We start from the raw sequence: 22,338 nt of genomic DNA, 5'->3' as shown, positions 1-22,338 counted from the left end.
GGAGCCGGAGTGGCGAAGCGATGCACACTGTGCCAGAAATCCAAGAAACATTTTTCGATACCGTGCTTGAGTATGTGCACATGAGTTGTATAGCTCACGATCCCTAAAAACCCCTAATCCTTTCATACTAATGCCTTGTCCTTTCATCCATACGGTCAAAGCCAATGGATGATCGTATCCCAAAAATAAAAATAAACATGTTAAGCAAGCAAGCACTGTGTCACAGCTCATGTGGGTGGCGTTTTCCTACTTCCTGTTGAACACTGCAATTCCTCTTCAGGCGTTGATCAGTGCTGCACTGAAGAATGCCGCAAGCGAGGCTCTGGACTGAGGGCCTTTTCACCACACCACCCAACATGAAAATAAAGTTTTTTTCTCTCTCGCTCTTTTCATGAAAACACATTGTCAATTCTTTCATTCTTTCATTTCATTCTTTTAGAAAAGGACTGGGAATAAATAATACTATGATTAGTTATTCCTTTTGAAGATGAGAATCGCTGTAAAAAAATGTGTTTATTGTTAAATTGCGTGACATCAACACTTTATGAACTTTTAATTACTATAAAAAAACATTCTTTGCCATGGGTCATAATTTTTTAAAAGGAAATGGTAGCAAGAAACGACAACATTCAGTAAAAATTATGAGACAGTACAAAATGATCTCGAGTGCATCAACGTGAACCTTCCGACATTCCATATGCATGTCAAAGTTATTGAATGAGGGTTCGGGATATCTGATGTGGCAGTGAACAGTCGCTTCTTTCCCATCTCACTACTTGTCGTGAAGTGTCGTTGGCGAACAGCATAACGCTGCCTTCCGAAAACATGGGCCAGCTGACGCTCCTGCAATAATGGACAATAACGTTTTTCAGAACGGACAGAGCACACAGTACCATGCACAGTACAGTGCACTGAAAATAGTTCCTGTCATCTAACTTGACGCAACGCCTATTACACACGGTTAGCGCTTCCTTCAGTATAATTAAACTCTAAAAAAGGTGGCACGTCATAGAGAGGCCACAATTGCGAGTGGCTTCACATGCTCACTGGTGCATTAACGGGCAGTGGAAGGGAGATTGATTTGTCGCAATTTAAATACATGCAGTTACGGGGATGCAACAATTTTGAAAACATTACCCCTGCAAGGATAGAAATTCTTTGGGCGAATACTACTTTCAGCGTGAATCTCAAGAATCTTTTCTTGAATGCATAAAAAATACATAAGTCACCAACGACATGTGCTAACTTTTGGGACGCCATAGCGCAGTGACAAGCACCTATTTATAGGCATACGCCGATTTCTTCAATCACATTATCCGAATCAGTAACTCTCAAATGCCCCCAAGCACAATGTCAAAGATGGTAAAAAAAAAGCGTTGCTTTCGCGCGCCTTCGAATTCTGCGATTCGACAAGTTGCACGACATGACGCAGCAATTTAGACGTTCAGGGATTGAGCTCCTAATAGTATGGACAACGCAGCAAGTCGGTACGCATCGATCTTGAGATTTGTGCAGCGCTCACGAAAAAATGGAGGAAACAGAAAAGGCAGCGCCCATAGTTAAGGCAAAGTGCTTACTCGCGACTAAAGTTTATTTCATCGCTAACATATGTATGAACAAACAACAAAAATAGCGCATGTGTCACAACACCTTGCTACCTCACTTAGGGACATGCGTACATTAAAATATTCAGAGTGTATACGTGTGCTCGCGTAGACTATAAACTCATTGTCAGTAGGGGCAATGAACATTTGGCTGACGCAACTATCTCCTTTTGTTCTAATATGTTAACTTTTTTTAAATAAAACGTGTTGCGAGTCGGCGTTAGTCCTGCGTACTTTTTTTTTTCTGTTACCTCCGTTTTTTATGTTTGTTTTTTTGTAAGGGCTGCGTAATTCCGAAAATGACTTATTTTTTTCCAGAGATGATGCTCACCCTCGTTTCACAAAGGCGATAATATCGGCCATCATCAAAGCTGGTCCCAAAAGCTTGTGAGCGCCGTCGGCGCCGTAAAGGTGGACGGAAGCTCCCTTTGCTGTCGTTTCCCGAGCCAGTTCAATCATTGGGCAGCGCAGGACCATGTCTGACACCAACTCACTGAAACCTTGCTCTCTAGCCTTGCCAACTTCATCGAGCTCCCGCTGCACCTCGACTGGCAGTTCCTTAAAATTATGCTTTCCCTTCTTCCCGGCGAAAAATATTTGAAGTTTCTCGAACACTTCTTCTGGGTTTCCAATGTCTGGCCTTCTGGACTGTTCCACGATGTACCGACTGAAAAGTTCCTGGCCATCTTTTTTGTTGTAGCCGCAAAGTATAGCCACGCCAGCCAGTGAACCTGGAAGTTTTGCGAATATCTTGTCGCAACTATCAAAAGGAGGCCTGTCGCAGCTTGGCGTGAAGAGCAGCGACAGTTTCGCAGCTTCATCGTATATGCGTTTCAGGTCATTTTCCCTGAGGCATTCGACTAGGGAAGACGGGCTAGTTGTGGTCGGGCACTGCAATGAAATCGCGAGGTTTCTTAGGTCGTCAGGTTTGAGACGCGGAAGCAGAGAAGCTGGGGAGATGCCGTGTAGAATCAGGCGTTTAAAGAATCTTTGCCTGCTCTGCGCCTGCGCAAACAAGTCAATCGACGCAATGTACGGGCCTGATCCAAAACCAAAACCCACGAGACTACCGGGATCGCCGTGGAAAGCTCGGATGTGCTCGCTTATCCACTTGAGGGCGAGGAAGACGTCTTCGACACCAGCATATCCGGACGCTTCGTTCGAACTTGCATCCAGGAAACCGAGGAGGCCGAGTCTGTGTTTGATGGTGACGATGGCGATGTCTCCTCCGAGGCTCAGAGTCTCCCACACGTAGTCAAGCTGACTGACGTTGTCAAACTGGAACCATTTGGATGCCACGATCACCAACACGGTCTTGAGTGGGCTATTGGTGCGGCACACGACGGGGACCCAGATGGACAGGGTCAGACACTCCTCGTTCACGCGCGGATTTGCAAGGTCTCCCTGCACATAAGACATTTCTTGAGCAGTTGACACAAAGCTGGGAACTTAGGTTCCAAAACGAGTGCCTTAACGAAGCTGCTGCCGTTTCCCCTACCTATATCGCAGCTGTGCAGCAATAAGCTACCAATGAAAACATTACTGTAGCATTGCTTGAGGCACGTGCCTTGTTTCAGACCTTACTTAATTCTCTGGGCAACCATGGCAGCAGAACTCATTACTATAACCCACTTTCGGCCCAAAAAATCATCCATAGAGACCACTCCGAAAAGTCAGCTATGCATTGTTTCTTTTATCGAGCTTCTTCTAATGCCAAAAAATGAAGTGACGAATTCGGACAGGTGTCAAATGTGAACTAATGTGCGCGAGGGAAAAACACAACGAGGCGTAGGTCAACACCTGATTAAAGCTTATTCATCTATGAGAATGCTTAGAATCATTCACTCTGTGTCACGTGGTGTGTAACGCTGATTAGCTTTTTTATTTTAATTAGTAATGAGCGCGTACCCCAGGTTTAAGTGTGACGTCACTGATGACGTCACTTCTGGGCTTGGAGTTTCGGGGGAACCTGCACAGAAACGTTGGGTATCTAAAGTGTACAATGGTGTGCTTTGGTGTACGGCGAATAAAATTGTGCCTAATTATTCTTGACATCTAATTAGTTCTTTACTGTACTAAATCTTTGCTCTGATGTCATAGATATCATCAACCATTGTAGTAGAGCCATTGATGTCTACTTGTTTTTATTTTTTATGATTTATTTTTATTTCGTGCCACCTTTGTGCCAAACCAGAAGTCGGTGTCTAACCGGAAGTGGCGGCGCAAGAAACAAGAATGTCACTCAGTGCACGCGCCACTAAAGAAAGTTAGAAAAAACAATAAAAAAGTCTTAGTTTCGCTCGAAAGGCGAAGCATCGATTGCAATAGCAAATTGGTAGATAGCAGTACGAAGTAACAATAGTAGTTTTACCGGCCCTATAAACTTGCAAGCGTTCGCTTACTAACTAAATTAACAAGCATAGTGTCATGCGTGCACAAGCAAACATGAACCTATCTTACTCGATGACCGCGGAAATTCACTGTCAGAACACTGGAGCGAGGAATCGCGGCAGCAGCAGCGAGCGAATTGACCTTTGTGCTGCCTCTTGCTTCAACGCGAACTAAGCGGCGAAAACACACCGCATGGCGGACTCTGTACCCGTAGCAGATCGCTTTCCAGATAGGCCCCGTGCGGTCGCGCCATATACAGCCGCCACCCTAGTAAAACGCCACCCCCCTCGCCCACCCTCCCTCCCCTATCCTCGGTGCCTTGCGCGCGACGGAAGACGGCGCGCTTCCTCCCCGCTTTCCTCGCACACGGGCGTGAGTTTGAGCCGCCATCGTCGGCTCACCCCCGCAAGTTTTCACTCGCACATACCGAATACGGCGCGAGGCGACGATGTTATCGCCCTTGGACTTTACGCGGAATATCGCGGTGACGAACGGCAGAAATGCGCCTGGAGTGTTCATATAATTGTTATCGCAATAAAACAAACGAGTTTGACCTCTCACCTCTTTAGCATTACCCTCAACTTTCGGTAGTGTTCTTACATTACGCAATACGGCAGCAGTGAACATCGAGACGCGCAAGAAATTGGGCAGACACACTTAAGACTGCTTACGTGTGGGAATGCAAAATCATTATACCGTCGGTAGAGCTGGGAACGTCCTGAACGCGCTCATGAACGCATCATGAACGCAGGCACTAGGCACACCTTTAGTAAGCCAGAATCGTGGAGCCGCCATGGAGTCGGGAAAGCGTGCTTGTTTCGCACCCCAGAGGCCCGGGCTCAATTCCCACCCACACAGAAATGTAGAAAATTTTCTTTTGAAAGCCATCAAGTTACTTTGTTTACAGGAACTTCCTTGAGAAATGAGACGTCAATACGAGCATTTTGGCATGTTTTACAGCGAAAGCTGTATATGGCTAGGTGAAACGAAAAACCGTTCGTCCCATGTTTCGCTAAACGTCTCCACTGGCAGCGCCAGCAGTTACGTCATTCACAACGTCGCACCCAAGCGCACGCGCCATTGGCAGCGCCGTTAGTGACGTTGTTCTCTGAGTCGTACCCAAGCACGCGCGCCTACTCTGCCCGCAACATTCTAGCCACTGTACCGCAACGCCGCCTCCTTCGCTCGCCGTTGTCGCATGCGTTCGATATCTCGAGTTTGCTCCGCGTCGTGGTTAGCAGCACCCGCCCGCCATTGGCGCTTGCGTACCACTTCGCGATTTCAACATGGACGTTTCGTCGCAGCCGAAGTCAAAGTGCCGCTCGAGAAACTCTCGCTGGAAGTGGGCGTTGGCCCCGGCGAACCCGTTCCCGTCATTGCCACATTGACGCTGCTCTGCCCGCAACGCCGCCTCCTCGGCTCGCCGTTATCGCATGCTTTCGATATCTCGAGTTAGCTCGGTAACATGTAATCAATAATTGAGAAACGCTTCAGTACAGTGTCGGGATTAACCCACTGCTAAACACCGGGGCCGCACAGTTTCAGCTTCCCTAGTTAACCATCTGTACGGAGTGCTTGGGTGGTGATTTTTCTACTTTTTGTGGCGCCGGCCATTTTGGGTACCATATTTAGGTCTCGCCGAAAAACTTCCACGTAATGGGGCCTACATTGCTTTCGCATCAATAACTGGTTCATGTGCAACGGCAGGCGCAGTGCAAAGGCAAATTCGATACCATAAAATAACGGCTTTTGAGTCTCTAAGCAATTATATTGTGTTACTACAAATGTGTTCACACATATAGTTGGGCAGCTTAGACGAATGTCGCCCTTTTACGTGCCCACCGGTTCCCCTTTCCCAAGATCTATCGAACCAGAGGATGACCTTCAATATGGCATTTGTTTACCACTGGGGTTTCACGACGCCGGACAGATGTGTTTTACACATTTAGATGATTCGTAGACCTTCGACAAAAAAATCGCAGTTTCGCCCGAAAGGCGAAGTATCAATTGCGATAGCAAATTAGTAGAGAGCTATACGGAGTAAGGATAGTAGTTTTATCAGCTGTATAAACTTAGGCACATTCGCTTACTAACTGAATTAACAAGCATGGTGTCAGCGCGCACAAGCAAACATTAATGGGCGACACTCGATGACCGCAGACAACCGCTGGCAAAACGCTGGCGAGAGCAAGCGCGACGGCAACAGCGAGCGAGGATTCGTGCGTCCTATCGCTTCAAAGGAAACTGAGCGGCTAAAGCACAGCGCATACAAGATAGGTGCCGTGTGCAGATCGCTTTCAAGATACGGTGCGCGCGGTCGCCTGCAGTTGCGCTAAGTACAAGTACGTAGTTGCTGACAGATTAGAAGCCGCACCCCTCCCTCCCGCGCTTCCTTCCCACTTTCCTCCTTTCGCGTGCGAGATTGAGTCGCGAGTTCTCCTTGCGCCTGGTCTCAAGATACGCAGTTGGTGCCGTAGCACAACGTCGCCCCCCTCGCTCTCTCCTATCCCCCCACGGCCTTTCGTGCGACGGAAGACGTCGCGTTTGCTCTCCACTGTGCGTTCGCTCTCCGTGAAAGCGCGCGTCCCTCGCGCGCTTTCACTCGCACATACAGCATACGGCGCGCATCGCCCTTGGACTTGATACGGAACCACACGGTGACGGCGACGACTACGCCGATGGCAGAAATCCGCTTGGAGTGTCCGTATAATTGCTATCGCAATAAAATCTCACCGGCGCGTTTAGTGTAAAATTATACGACACCTGAGGACACTCTGGACCATGCCGCTGGGCATAGAAGGTCCCGTTCTCGCCCAAACTGGTTACGTTCTGCGCAAACTGGAACCTCCGTGCGGCGCTCACGTTCCGGCCGTACGGGATGCCGAAGAACTTGCGCAGCTTGCCGCTGTTGTCGAGCTTGCCGTGCACCGTGGCGTCGAGGGATGGGAGGCTGACCTGAGGCTCGCCAAGAGGCACATGGCACGCGCTGGCGTAAATCTTCGTGGTGCCGCTCGGCGCAGTCACTCGCTCGCTCAGCGAGATCCACACGGTCACGGCAGAAACGATGACAAGTGCGGCGACGAAAAGTACCAGGACACTGTGGGATATGGCGAAAAAGAAGAACAAGAAGTTAGTCATACCTGATATTTCAATACGCGCTCCGAGCTACAGCGTTATACCAATGAAAATCTTGCAGGATACTTCAAGGGAGAAATATGCGTGTGTGCTATATCCTATTCCTGAGTGCTATATGCATGGGTAGCCGCGCGCATCCAGACAGGGTTGTTTTACTCAGTAATTGAAGGTGCTTTATGCAAAATGAGATCGCGTTTCTCCAGATATAAGTTCGCAATAGCAGTGAATTAGGAAAAAGTGGATAATTTATTATTGAGAGGGAGGGGACTCGTGGTCAAATCTCCATAAAAACGTTTTGTTCAAAGGCCCCAGACATTCTTGTGATATAAATAAAGGTATAATTTGATTTGAATTTGGCGGGCAAATATGTTTCGAATTTGTTGATGACGAAAGTGGGTCTGGTCGTCTCCTTAGCTAATTACATATGGGAAATGAACTCAACGTTGTCGCAATGATATTTTGCAAGGTAATTGTAGACATGCAATCACTGCTACAGGAGTTCTGGTTTCTGTTCAAATGAAATATGGCACTGTTAAATGGTAAGTATGTTTACGTCGAGAAGGACTAAAACGAAAACAACGCTCAAACCTTTATGGTGCAGACCACTTTAAACGAGCTACACAGTAACGACACAGACGTAGCATTGCAAACCCGTCCAAGCCCTCAAAGAATGTCGCAGTTTCACCCGAAAGTCGAAGCATCAATGGCGATAGCAAATTAGTAGAGAGCTATACGGAGTAAGGATAGTAGCTTTATTAGCTGTATAAACTTAGACATGCAGCAGACACCAGCAACGCGCAGAACGGTTGTCGACGCCGGTCGCCGTTTTGACCACGTTCGCACCGAGCGCGCGCGGCGTTGGTGACTGTTTCCAGGGCCTCTGGGGGCGGCTCAGAGGTGTTCGACGGGATCAGAACGACGAATTTCCGACGCTGCTCGTCGAGCAGCGTCGGATATCTCTACCACCTTCTCGTCTCGCAACGTTTTTATATAAATACGCACTTGGTGCCGCAGCTAAAGGTCACCTCCCCTCCCTTCCTTTCTCCCACGGCCTTTCGCGCGACGGAAGAAGTTGCGTTTGCTCTCCGCCGTGCGTTCGCTCCCCGTGAAAGCACGCGTCCCTCGCGCGCTTTCACTCGCACATACAACATACGGCGCGCGGCGATGATTTCATCGCCGTTTCTCTCTATATGCAACTTCACGGTGATGGCGACTATGACGCCAACGGCAGAAATCAGCTTGGAGTGTCCATATAATTGCTATCGCAATAAAACAAGCGCAACGTTCCATCTGCTTTCGGTGCGCAGTCACCACGTCGAGCAGCGGGGATAACGTTTTTTAGTACCTCCTTCACCTATACTGGCATTACACCAGGGGGTGTGTATCGTCTACAAGATGATTCGAATTGGCACTCACATCAAGCACGCACATCGCGGTAAAATTATCATTGGACACTAACTAAATATTTGCAGGCAGATGAACATTCCTGTCTCCTATGATCCGAAACAGAAATTAATAACGCAAGGCTTCACCGTCAAAATGAATAAATTTTCATATTATGGTCTCATCTCTACGAGATATATGGTGGTGGTCTAATATACCCGTTTCTCCATACAGGGTGTCCTTACTATCACACACCAAGATTTTAAAATTTTAAAATGCCGCGTAGCTGGACAGAACCAAGGTAATGTTGTTTGCTGTCGCTTGGAGATACTCTGATTATTTTATATTCCACCTAATAACATAATTAGTATGAATTATTTATCAACTTCTCAAATAATCTTATAAGATGAAAAGTGAAAATGAAAGTGAAAAGTGAAAAGTGAAAAAGTGAAAATGAAAAGTGAAAAATTAGAAAATTGTAGAGGAACATGAAAAACTCCCGATACAGCTTTCTGTTGCTTAATACGTGCTACATAAAATTGTTTTTCCGAGCGTGGAAGAAGCCCGCGAATACACCCAAACTGCCGCTTGACTGCCCGCTTGAGGCACTTTGCGTGAATTCGCGGGCTTATTCACACTCGGAAAAACACTTTTATGTAGCACGTATTGAACAACAGAAAGCTTCATTAGGAGTTTTTCATGTTGCTCTACGATTTTCTCTTTCACGCTTTTCACCTAATAATAATATTTGAAAAGTTGCCTAAATAATTATGACTGATTATGTAATTAGGTGGAATGCAAAAAATAATCTATCTCCAAGTCACGGCAAACAACATTACCTCGGTGCTGTCCCGCTACGTGGCATCGGCGTGTTTTTTTAGTCTTGGTTTATGATAGTTGGCACACCCTGTATATGCGCGTTTTAAAATTGTATGTGCTGTGAATCAATTTTACATGAAGCCATTTCTGTGGTATTATATTAGGTCTTGCCATTTAAGCTTACGCTTACCATCAGTCAGGCCAAGCCTTTTAGTATAATTTCCTTTTTACAAGTGAAACTGCCATATTCTGAACGTTTTCACGCATCAGATAACACACTAGTACGGGTATCCCAGCAAACACGTGCGTATTTTAATACCGAACGTACGAAAGGAAAATGCAGCTGTTCTTCGAGATTTCCCAGCAGTCGACCGAAATTACGACGTAGGAATCGTAAACTACTCGCTGCTTTATTCCTAATATTGCTAACATGTCTGTTTGATTTTACGTCTAACGTGAATACATATGTAACACCCATGCATTTGTATCTGTACCTTTGCGTAAAGAGACGCTATTGTAGCGTGAGCTACACTGGCCGAGGTTGAGCATTTTCGCGTGGCTATCCCAGCCGCGGCGGCTGTATTTCGATGGAGGCGAAATGCAAAAACGCCCGTGTGCTTGCGTTCTAGTGCACGTTAAAGAACCCCAGGTGGTAAAAATTACTCCGCAGCCCTCCACTACGGCGTGCCTCATAATCAGAACTGGTTTTGGCACGTGAAACCCCAGAAAGAAGAAGAAGAAAGTTTCGCGTGGCTCCTGGAGAGCCGTGCTGCGCATGCGCTAGAAGTGACGTCACACGGCGCACAGCTGGCGCGCCGGGCATTTGCCCGGCGTCTGCGCTGGGCGTTTGCCAGTGTGGTATAGCCATGCAGAAGGAGAGCGAAATTGCTGCTCAGCGGCGCAGAGGAGCGGAGAAGCTTAACTCATCGGATCCCGAAGTAGTTGCCTGGCAATTAGCGGTTGAGCTTAGGAAGAACGAACAGAATAAGGCTCAACGTGCTGCGGAGACACCTGGAGCAAAGGGAGGAACGTCTAGCAAAGCGGCGTCGCCAGGTGACTGAGCGACGTGCCCGTCCATCTTAGCAGCAGCAACAAGGCGCCGTCGATGACGTCAAGGCTCGCCGATCGACTGACTATACGGTGAAACTTAGCGAAAGCGCCAGAGCGACTCGGGCCTTTCAGACGGACTTCGTAAACAATCCGTTTGGATATGTAAGCGACGTGTGTGAAAGAATGTGGCGCATGAAAGACTTGACGCCGGTAAGTAGTACCATGCGTGAAACGTTAAGTTTAGCGGCGCCGCTGAGTGGGTTGAGAGCATGGCGCGGGTTTGTACAACGTGCAAGAACTTTCTCGTTAAGCAGAAGATTCCACTCTTTAGCGTTACCAATGAGTATCGTTACCCGCCCGTGCCACCAGGTTTACCGGTTCTGAACGATGTGGCCGACTTAGCTCACGCTACATATATCCTGGCATAGCTAAGCAACTGCCAATGTTTTATTTCATACTCGAATGACTTGCTGAGAATGCTCCAGAATCCCTGTATTCAGACGTGCGGCATCAATCATTGTCACGCACTGCGCACTGTGATGCACACTGACCCAAAGAGCCAATATAAAATGGCCTCGGCAACTCTGGGCGGAGGGCAGTGGCGACGGTGGCCGGAGATGGCGGCCAACTGCTTTGCCAACTATTATGCTTGCAATGAGCGCAACGCAAGACGTTGCGCTCATTATTAAGCATGAAATGCTTTTAACTCCCGTTGTCGGCGACTTTCAAGTGAGCTTGAGCCAAAAGCCAGAGCCGCTATCCGGCCACTCAAACGAACTCAAACGAGAGCATACAGGCATCGTTACGAGAACAAAACGATATCATCCGGGCAACCAGTGAAAATTTTGGAAAATGTGGTCTCTGGCCCCCAACCCTCTGTACAGGACCGAATTACATACGCCAGTTACTGCCCAAACAAGTTACATAAAATATTGCTTCCGATTTCTTCCTAGTGTTTTCTCACAATATCACTCAAGCTGTAACTTCTTGTACGTTGAAGTTTTATTTGTCATTTCCGATAGCGACGTTTAAAAGGCAGATACAGGGCACCATACACTTGATTTTCATCTTTTAGCGCTGAGACAGGATTGCCTGTGCTCTTTTTAATGCCAGTGGTCCGTGAGTTGGCCGCACATTTGCAGCCGACCACTTCGACGCGACAAGAAAAAAAAAAGTCGCAGTGTCGCCCGAAAAGCGAAGCGCCAATTGCGATAACAAGTTAGTAGACAGCTACACGAAGTAAGAATGGTAGTTTTATCGGCCGGGTAAAGTTGTAAATATTCGCTTACTAACTAAAGAAACAAGCACGGTGTCAAGCGCGCACAAGTAAACATGAACACATTTTGCTCGATGATCGCGGAAACTCGTCAAAACGCTGGAGTGAGAAAGCGCGCATGCGGCAGCGAGCAAATTGACCTTCGCAGTGGCTCTCGCTTCAGCGCGAACTAAACGTCGAAAGCAAAGCGCGTACGAAGCTACCGCGGTGCCCGCGCGGCAGCTCCGTGAGCAGCATCGGCAAGAGCAGAACGCACACCCTCACCGTCTCTGTCGCATCCTCCCTGTGCCTCGCGCGCGAACGAAGACCACGCGCTTCCGGCTGCCTTCCTCTCTCGCGTGCGCTAGATTAAGGTGCGGTTGCCGGCTCACCCTCGCACGCTTTCACTCGCACACACAGTGTACGGCGCGAGTCGACGGTTTTATCGCCGTTGGACTTTATACGGAACCTCAGGGCGACGACGATGGTGACTGCTACGGCAAAAATGCGCTTGGAGTGTCCATACAATTGCTATCACAATAAAAAGTAGCCACAGAAGCTGAGTGCGCTGCTCTGTTGGAAGAAGAAAAGCGGTTGAAGGCGGCGGCAGCACAGGCAGCAAAATGCATCATATGGCAGCCATTTCATCCTTACATCTACTCTCGATAAGGGAGAGCCAGCAAATCTTTTTTGTTTAGTTTGCTTGAAGCGTTGCTTGAAGGGAGGGTGGGTATCAGAAAGAACGAATCCGTAAGCGATTGAAATGAGGGTTTTCTTGTAATAGGGTTGATTAGACATTTTTACAGTGAAGCTGTTAAGGGCTCAGACTTCGATGGTCGTGTCCGCGTGTAGCAAAAAAAAAAACTCTCATTGGCCGAATGGGACGCAAAAGCAGGAAAGCGGGAAAGCCGCGCGTGAGGGAGGGAGTGTGGCTTTTGCTCTGCTAGCAATTAACAGCGTACTGTACTTTGCGTGGCGACGCGCGGTCACGCGCACCCTATCTTGAAAGCGATCTGCAACACCTCTCCTACCTTTGTATGCGCTGTGCTTTCGCCGCTCAGTTTCCGCTGAAGCGGTAGACCGCATGAACCTTCACTCGCTGCTGCTAGCGCGCTTGCTCACGCCAGCGTTTTGACAGTGGTTGTGTGCGGCCATCGAGTGTGATCTATTCATGTTTGCGTGTGCGCGCTGACACCATCCTCGTTCATTCAGTTAGTAAGCGAATGTTTCCAAGTTTATAGAGCCGATAAAACTACTATCCTTAATCCGTATAGCTCGCTACTAATTTGCTATCACAATTGATGCTTCGCAACGCGCAGAACTGTTGTCGACGGCGGCGGCGTTCTGCCCGCGTTCGCACCGAACGCGCGCGGCGTTGGTGACGTGTTTATGAAGAACGTGCAAACCTCTGCCATACACCCTATGGCGGTGTACCGTAGCGACTACAAGGTCATAGTCCCTGTGGTCACTAAATAAATGAAAACCGCCGGATCATATATGCAATTTCTTATTCTTGAATAGTTCAAATTACCAATTACACCATCACATCTTAATAGTCATAATTAGAAATACATAATTCCCACCATAGTGCAGCTTCGCTCGGCTTTCATATCCACCCCAGTGGAAGGGCTGACAGTTTTTTTTACGTTAAATGACACCGCCTATTTCGTACACCAAGATGACTCGGTATCGAAGTCTCTCTGAGCGCGAACAAACCACCTTCCTTATTTGTTCTATACACTACACAGTCGTGTGCCAACATTCCGAACTGCGAGGTAACACCCGTACTATAATCATTTATGTACGCTAAAGAAAAAAGGAGCCTCAAAACATATCTCTGGGGCACGCCAGTGGTTACCGCAGAAAGTGCCGAAAGAACTCCCATTGAGAACCACCAACCATTGCCTAAAAGAGAGGTACTCAGCTATTCATGCAATTGCCTTATAGCTTGTTTTGTAAGCATGGAATTTACTGTTCAATAGGCCGTGAGCTAAGAAATCTAATGCTTTCCTTAACTCTAAATGAACCCCGGCAAAGGCCTGTGTTTTGTCTATTGCTGAGGCCAAATCATGTATAAATTCTACATCTAGCATTGTAAAAGAATCCTACCGTTCTCGAACAAGTTTTAACAGCTGGGATATCATTTTATTGCGATAGCAATTATATGGACACTTCAACGGGATTGCTTCCGTCGCCGTCGCCGTGAGGTTCCGTATAGATTCCAAGAACGATAAAATCGTGGTCGCGCGCCGTATGCGCGAGTAAAAGCGCGCAGGGGACGCGCGCTATCACGGAGAGCCAACGCACGGTGGAAAGCAAACGCGATTGTCGCGCGAATAGCCGGGCGGGGGGGGGGGGGGGGGGTATGGGGGGGAGGGAGGCGGGGAGACGCTGTGCTACGGCACGAAATGCTTATCTTGCAACCCAGCGCAAGGGGAACTGGCAACGCAATCTCCCACGCGAAAGCAAAAAAAAAAAAAAAAAAGCGGGGAGGCAGCGCGGGAGCGAGGGGGGGGGGGGGGGGGAGCAGCTTCTACTCTGCCAACAAATAGGCTTGCACTGGCTGTGGTGTCCGTCGCCCGCACCGTCTCTTATCTCCACACGGCTCTGACCTTTGTAAATGCCGCTCAGTTTCCGTTGAAGCGATAGACCGCACGCTTCTTCGCCCGCTGGCTGCAGCGGCTGCGCTTGCTGCCAGCGTTTTGACAGTCGTTGTCTGCGGTCATTCAGTGTGATCTATTCATGTTTGCTTGTGCGCGATGACACCACGCTTGTCAATTTGGTTAGAAAGCGAATGTGTCCAACTTTATGCGGCCGATAAAACTACTTTACTATCCCTACTCCGAATAGCCCTCTACCAATTTGCTATCGCAATTGATGCTTCGCCTTTCGGGCGAAACTGCGACATTTTTTAACCCATTTCACAGAACACATAAGAAAAAGGCTAACTTACGGAATGCATTTCTTTAACCATCGACTGTCTTGTATGTTGTAGAGCGACAAAGTAGAGATGAGTTCCCAGAGCGATGCTTTCCTCGCCATCGTTGTACTCCCACATGCGGTGACCGGAGTGTTCCCGTTATCTTTATCTTCAATCACGGGACTCCCTATTGAGGGAGCACTGACCGCCGGCAGTAACGGCTCCGGCTGGTATGATTCCGCCAGCTGCACTTGAGGCGTCATACTCAAGCGAACACTCCTGCAAGAACTCAGGGACACCTTGGACGGCTTCCTTGCTTTAGCAAGATCTTCAGTCTGGATCTTCGTTCTTCGTGACATGATGCCACAGCAAATCCCTTTTACAACTGTCGTCTTCTTTCTCTTCTTCTCACCATGTGCGGACTTCTGAGATGGGCTTTTTGTGTCTGTAGTGGATTGCACAAAAGTAAGCACCTGTTTCTTTGTGGCCTGATAAACGCTGTCGTTTGGGCCTCAGAAACTGCAGGCAGGAGCGCCTGTAGTGGAAAGTTTTCATAGTGTTGATAATGGAGTTAATGCAGTAGTAAGCACGAAAGTAATTTCTCGGCACTATTGAGGAAAAGAAGGTGGAAGGGGTAGGGGGCGAATGTTATGCCTACGACTGGTTGCCAAAAAAAATTAAGCATTCAGTGAAAGCAATCTAAAATTACATTACAGCTTTATTATACTTCTCTAATCACTATTCCTCTCACTGAAATTTTTTCTCGACATCATTTGCTATTGTGGTACTTATTATCTCCTTGATCAAAACCTATTCCATACTTTTCTTCACGTTAGCTATCTGCTCACTCACATACTATTTTAGTTTTTGCGCTCTTTTCTTTTTTTGTCTCCTCTTCGAACAAGAATTCCTTTGATATCCCGGCAGCCTGATTCTTGGCCTATCCCTCTTAGTGGGCACACGCCATAAATGTGTATCATCATCATCATCATCATCATCATCATCATCATCATAACCAGTCACCGTTAGGCCACTTCGTCATCCCCGGCTTCACCTTTGCCATGGTACGAAAAAGGAAGAATAATTCACTGGTGATCAACACCACCATTGGTTCTACAGATGACCCAAGCCCCAGCAAACGGGCTTGTATACCATGGAATCTGGACCCACAAGCGTTAGTGAGATCGTCTCGCTTCTTAATAATGAAAGAATAAATCACAATTGAGTACAAGTATATAAATGTACTCGAATCGTGGGTATCTTTTAGGAACACAGACCTGCGAACACGCAAGGTATTCAGTCGTTCCATTATATCTATGTAACACATGTGTTGCCACAACACATAAGGAGTCAAGTCTAAACGTTGCCAAAACTCGCTGAGCGTAGCCAAAGTGCTAAACATAATGCCTTGCCCACTACTGCCACTGAAAAATCTAACTCCTCTCCCAGCTGTCTTCACGGGAACCAGACGCGGGAACTGCTGGGCGATCGTGCATAATTCGCAATGGGTAATATGTGTTGGGCGCCACACAGAATTTGATAATTGTGGCGTCTGTGAATGTATTAAGGAGGCTAGAACAAACAATACTGTAGCGGACGAGGTTGGTTGGCTGGTTGATCCTAGGTGATATGGCGCAGCCCACTATACTCGGGGATAATCTTTACGGACGAGGACGACCTTGTGTGAATCTCATTTACATATGATGATGCTAATAATAATTTGGAATAATCCACCCATTTCATGGCCAATCCCCCTCCGTGGGTAGGAGCCACAGGCGTGATAGGCTACAACAACAACAACATATGATGGAACACTAAACTGGAAAAGCCACATTGAAAACGTCGCGTTTAAGGCAACTCGGGCTGTAGGATGGTTGCTTAACATCAGTAACCGACGATACGGGCTGCGAAGAAACACATTAATTATGATATACAAAATGTATGTCCGACCAATCATGGAATTTGGATGTGTCTTATTTTCTGGCTGTCCAGCTTATAAAATTAAACCTTTGGTACTATTAGAAAAGGAAGCCCTGCGTTTGTGCCTTGGACTCCCTAAGTTTGTTGCAAACAACGTTCTGTATATGGAAGCGCGATTACCATGTTTAATTAGTAGATTTAAAATCCTTACTGTGCAAACGTACCTAAAGTTTTACGATTCTCCCCAAAGAAGATCAATGTATGTTTTCATTAATGAACCAAGTACATTTTTTTAATAATCATTGGTCGCGACGGCACACCCCTCCGATCGTATTCGTACAGGCACAGCTAACACCACTGAATGTACAAATTCGATGTATTCACCCAATAAGTCAATCCAAGAAAAACCTCCAAATTGAATTTGACGATATTTTCCCCTCGAATGCTTAGCTAATGCCATTCCAATATTTAAATGACCAATTACAAGATTACCTCTCTCACCAGGAAACAAACAATATAATAGCCACTGACGCTTCAATGTTAGACGAAAAGGCTGGCGTAGGCATCTTTTCTCCTTCTCTTAGTTGGTCCTTTTCTATTCGCCTTCCGCATTACACGACTATTTTCATAGCAGAATTATTGGCGATTGTTTTAGCACTGCGCAAACTACCCCCGAATCAATTATGAGCTGTCGTAGTGTAGAAGGGACGTGACGGCGGCTGTACGAGCCGTGCCGTCGTCCCTGGTCAGAAGGGCGAAGGCGGCGAGCCGAGCGACGGGGCTGCGACGACCAGCGTGGCTGGCTTTTGGAACGACACTGCGCGTGCCGAGCTTGCGCCTCGAGCACGTGCTGCGCTTCTTTATTTTTCTCTTTCTTTTATAGCCGGCGCCAAGGCACCGGCTCAGAGCGCCGAACAAAGCGCTCCGCGCTGCGGCATCGGTGGGAGCTACAGTAGTAACAGACTCTCGGTCGGTATGTTGTGTCGATTTCCTCGGCAACGAATACAACTATCTTAAATGTGATTCAAAATTTAGTCCCTACAACGTTACAAAAAATTAATTTGCTCTGGGTTCCTGGACACTGCGGTTTATACATAAACGAAATGGCAGATTTATTAGCCAAAACATCTTTAAATGGACCCGTGCTTCATATTTTACCGGATACAGCTTACGTCACTGCATCGAGATTCAGAACGTTTTGCCTACGAAATGACTTAAGCAAATTATCGCTGATCCCATCTACAGACTTTCAGCATCTCGGTTTTGGCTGGAATAATCAGTGGTGTCCTTCTCGGCAGTTAGTAGTTACATTCTCCAAATTACGCTGTCGCATCCCGGAATTGAATTTCTATTTACATAGAGCTGGTCTGACAATGTCACCTCTGTGCCAATTGTAAGGAAATTGAAACAATAGACCACTACTTTTTATCACGCCGACGTTATTCAAACCAGAGAAAGATATTACTCGAAGCTCCACTCTACAAAATTGGATTAAGATTAAATACACCAGTATTATTATCATTTGGGGCCTCCACCCTCGGCTATTGTCACAGAGACGTTTGTTGTGCAGTGTTTCAATTTTTAACAGAAACAAGACGATTACCCTGTTAATTATTGTAACTTTATTCTAAGTATCAGATCAGTATTCATTTCACTGAATTTTTTAACACGAAAGTGTTTTATGCCGGGGTCCACCAAGACTTCACTGACGTATTTCCGTCACGGAAATACGTCATAGAACATAATACAAAGAAAGAAACCAGAAGAAAAAGTTCCACAAACATGCAAAATTTCGAAATCGAACCCACGACCTCTCGGTCCGCGACGATAGATCGCCGAGCGTTTAACCCATTGCGCCACAAACGCATTTGCAGAGAGCTACACAGACGCGCCTTATATATCTAACACTCCTCCGTGTACCCGCGCTCTTGCTCGGGGCGGTGCCGCCGCCTACGAGCAGAAAAGAGAAGTACTGCATTATGACACTAACGCGCACCGACAGTGAACGCTTCGGTGGTCTCAGCACTACGACGCCTCGATGCCAGCATTCGAAGGGACGCTGGCATCAAGAAGCACTACCAACGCCACCTAGGTGGCGTTGGTAGTGGCGTTCACCGTACTCAGCACAGCGGAGCGTGGCCTCCACAATTAGCTCTGAAAATGTTTCTGAAGTTGATCGCGGAGGCTGCAATTACGACGCGCTGTACGCGCGGATTTGACTCGGTGACGATTCAGTTACGTGCTTTGTCTTGCGCGTTGTATTAGTGTGTCAGTTACGTGCTTCGTCTTTCGCGTTGTGCTAGCGTGTGCAGCGTAGTGCAGCTTCCATATGCACCGACGGTGTTTCTCCGCTGTCTACTGATACGAGTGTGATGGCACCGACTACGAAAACTGCGGCATTAAGCGCCGTCGAAAGACAACGACGTCGGCGAGCTAACGTCGCGCAAGTGAGTTTAGTGCAGCGATGGACACGCCAGGGGGGAGCGGGAGGCCTTCGCGCGTTCACGGCTCAAGCTGAGAACTCTGCCTCTCGCTTTCCAGAAGTTGACCGCATCGCGACCCAACTGGCTGCCATACACACACCGAACCAAGACCGAAATGATCGTACCTTCGCCGAAGCGACCCGCCAGCGGGACGCCGCTCGACAATACGACGCAGGATGCCCAGCACACCCACAGGATGGTCCACGACCCGCAAATCATGCACCCTTCGCTGCAGCGGACCGCGAGTTCACCAAACGATTCAGTGACAACCCGTTTGGTTTCGCCTGCACAGTTTGCGAACGCCTGTGGTTCACGTGTGATTTGCGCGATGCTCCGCCGCGTGCAATGCAGTGTCTCCGGACAATGTATCCCGGTCGCGAGTCTTTCCAAGACTTCCGCTTATGTGCCAACTGTCGAGGATTCTTGTGCAATGGTAAGGTGCCCCTGATGTCGACTTGCAACGGCTTTAATTACCCGGAGTACCCAACCCATCTACCTCCCCTCGATTGCATCTCCGAGTGGCTCATATCGCCCAGATTGCCGTTTATGCAGATCAGACGTTTGCGAAACGCTTTCACTTTCGTGTTCTATACCGATTCCTATATAAGAGGGATCAACCACATTTTTTCTCTAAATTCGCTAGTAACATTGTATTTTTTTTCTGATCTTGATTATAACTACGTTTTTCACCCTTCAGTTAGTCTGACTGCTCGTTGGCACACTACTCTAGTTATGCAAAACTTTCTTTGTTTTTGTTTTTGCCTTCTTTTATTTTGCGTATCTCATTGTCAAGAGAGAGAGAGAAAGCACTTTATTTGCACCCGTCAGAGAGTATGGGTGATCGGGGTGAGACTCAGCTCCCCCTTTCACCGTCTACCTCCCCCCTAGACGTCGGCCGGAATCAGTTGGCTTCCGGCGGCGGCCTGGGCTTGACAGATGGCTTGTTTTTGGCCATGTTCTTCCTGGCTATGAAGGGAGGATTCCCATGACTCTTTGTTTCATGTAGACCGTTTAGCGCTGGGCAAGCCCAGAGCATGTGATTTAGGGTTGCTATGCCTTCACAGTTTTTGCATTTCGAAGAGTGCACCTCAGGATGCCATTTGTGTAGGATATACGGGTTTGGGAAGGTACCCGTCTGCAGTTTTCGCCAGATTACTTCTTCCTTCTTTGTGAGAGATCTATGGGGGGGAGGAAAAGTTCTCCTGCCCATTATATAGTGTTGTAGAATTTCTCTGTATGTGGTTAAGTCTCGCTTTTTGGACAGGGAGTAGTATGCCTGCGCTGGGGCCCGGTGTGTAAGTCCTCGGGCGACCTCGTTGGCGATCTCGTTCCCTGTGAGTCCACTATGAGCGGGCGCCCATATTATTCTAATTAGGTCATTGGGTACGTTCTCCTTGCCTGCTTGCAGAATTTTGGCGGCCTCTTTGGACACCTTACCAGTGTCATAGGCTTTAATTGCAGGTTTAGAATCGGTGATGATTATTCTGGTTGATAGGTTTGTGATTGCCAGGGCAATCGCCGCCATCACTGCCTCCTCTGGTGAAGAGTGTCTCACGCTACAGCTCGAGATTAGCTCGCCTTTGTCGCTCACTACTACTGCAGCGTAGTGCCCTTCTGGGTACTCTGCCGCGTCGGTGTACACTACTCCTTGTTTTTGGAGGAGGGAGCTTTGGAGTCTTTGGACTCTGCTTCTCCTGCGTTCGTCGTTGTATATTAAGTGCATGTTTCTTGGGATGGGCGGTATTCTTAACCTCTTGGCAATTTCTTTGGGAATGGCGGATCTCATTGGATCTCATTGTCAAAAAGAATTTTTTTTAGCTACCTACTGCCGCCCGATTCTTGGCCTATCCCCCTGTCATAATATATTACACGCGGGAGTGGCAAACACAAACATATGAAGACAGTGTGCCGTGCGGTGGCGAAGAGGACGACGACTCTTGGCCAATACCCATGAGTGGGTATGTACTTTAAGGTCGTCATCATCATCATCGACACCGATTGGTGAACGTCGACAGTGGCGCCTCAAAAAGCGTGGCTCGAGAGAGCGTGGCCCGTGGCGTGAGCAGTGCGCGAGGTTCGGCGTTCGACGGCACAGGGCTTCCTCGCTGGGCGTCCGGCCCATAGGAGCTATCGCCACCCGCGTCACTACGTCTACACCCCAATCAAAGCTAGCACCAGCTGAGAGGCCACCTCGTCAAGGTCTTCCGCCGGGCAACTGGTCCAGGAAGGCTGGCGGTCCTGAGCATGGCTGTTCGAGCGTTCGGGTGAGCGGTCACAGGGTTACCTCGTCCAGTTCTTCCGCTGGGCAACTGGTCCAGGAGGGCTGGCGGTCCTGAGCCTGGCTGATCGAGCGTTCGGGTGAGCGGCCACAAGGCTACCTCGCCAGCTGTGGACGTGTCCTGGTGGGCTGCCGCAGTGTTCTCCGGAACACAAACCCCGCCATCGAGTAATCGGGCACGCGGAGGCTCCGGTACATCGACTGTGGCGCAGGGCCACCTGAGCTCCACGAGGCGATTTGACCCTGTAGTGAGACCCTGCTGTCCAACCAGCTGTCCGACACTGCTGTCCGAGACCGGTTCCCCGACGTCTCCGACATGGCGGCAATTACTTCTACATGAACTGTAGGCCGACTACCTTTTGACTAATCTATATTAGCTGTATATCTTCTTGAACATATTTTGGGGAACTGTTGTACATGTGCTGTTTTAATGTATTACGTGTGTCCAATATACGTCTGATGTGTGTTTATGCTCCCGCGTACTGCTCCTATCTCTTTCGGGAGTGATCCTGCACCCAATAACATCACACCCCCTCAAGTGGGTGCGAGCCATGATAAAGGATCATCATCATCATCATCATCATCATCATCATCACTTTAGGCAACAACAACATTTTACGGCGGATCTGTTATACGCTTGTTTCCAGCGGATCGCTTCGTGCGTAGACCTAGCACGTAGACCAAAAACTATCATCGTCTACAATGGCTCGAGCGTCGTCGTCTTCTTCTATAGATGACTCATTGGCTTCCCCCGGCACAACCACGGAAACGCGCTCGTGCCACTGCTCGTGCGAGCGTCGTCATCTTCCACAGTTGGCTCCGTGGTGCAAAAAAACTGAAAATTGCCCGTGCGTGTATCTCTAAGACTGGCTGCGGGGTCGTTACTCCATATATGTTACCGACTGCCGACGAAGCTAAACATTTCGACAGAATTACCTGTGTGGTTGGGAAAATTGATTAAGGCTTAAAATTGACACCAACCAAATAAGGAAATTTACTAGCCCGACGTTTCGGAACCAATTCGGCTCCTTCTTCAGTGGCTATTCTTCTGAGGTGGCGGTGTGCCGCTTTTAAAAGGTCCGTCGTAACAAAGGAGAGGA

At 48.1% G+C, this 22,338-nt stretch overlaps 1 protein-coding gene across 1 annotated transcript; it reads right to left on the bottom strand.

Moving 5' to 3' along the window:
- Positions 1-1,931: 1,931 nt before the first annotated feature.
- Positions 1,932-11,936, bottom strand: LOC125946348 (cholinesterase 1-like). Its single transcript, XM_049669144.1, has 3 exons — positions 11,923-11,936; positions 6,858-7,092; positions 1,932-3,008 (listed from the first exon to the last, which is right to left on the bottom strand). The coding sequence occupies exons 1-3, from the start codon at positions 11,934-11,936 to the stop codon at positions 1,932-1,934; spliced, it is 1,326 nt and encodes a 441-aa protein (XP_049525101.1).
- Positions 11,937-22,338: the final 10,402 nt, after the last annotated feature.

Source organism: Dermacentor silvarum, chromosome 6, assembly GCF_013339745.2.
Source record: "Dermacentor silvarum isolate Dsil-2018 chromosome 6, BIME_Dsil_1.4, whole genome shotgun sequence".
NCBI lineage: Eukaryota > Metazoa > Arthropoda > Arachnida > Ixodida > Ixodidae > Dermacentor > Dermacentor silvarum.
The sequence above is the reverse complement of the archived record's forward strand: the minus strand, read 5'-3'. Positions and strand labels throughout refer to the sequence as shown.

Bases quoted from the DNA above. Each gene is read 5' to 3' on its own strand.
- LOC125946348 (XM_049669144.1), bottom strand. The intron at 3,009-6,857 runs GTGAGCGCCGCA...TCTTATGTGCAG, and splicing joins GCATCCCGTACGGCCGGAAC to GGAGACCTTGCAAATCCGCG.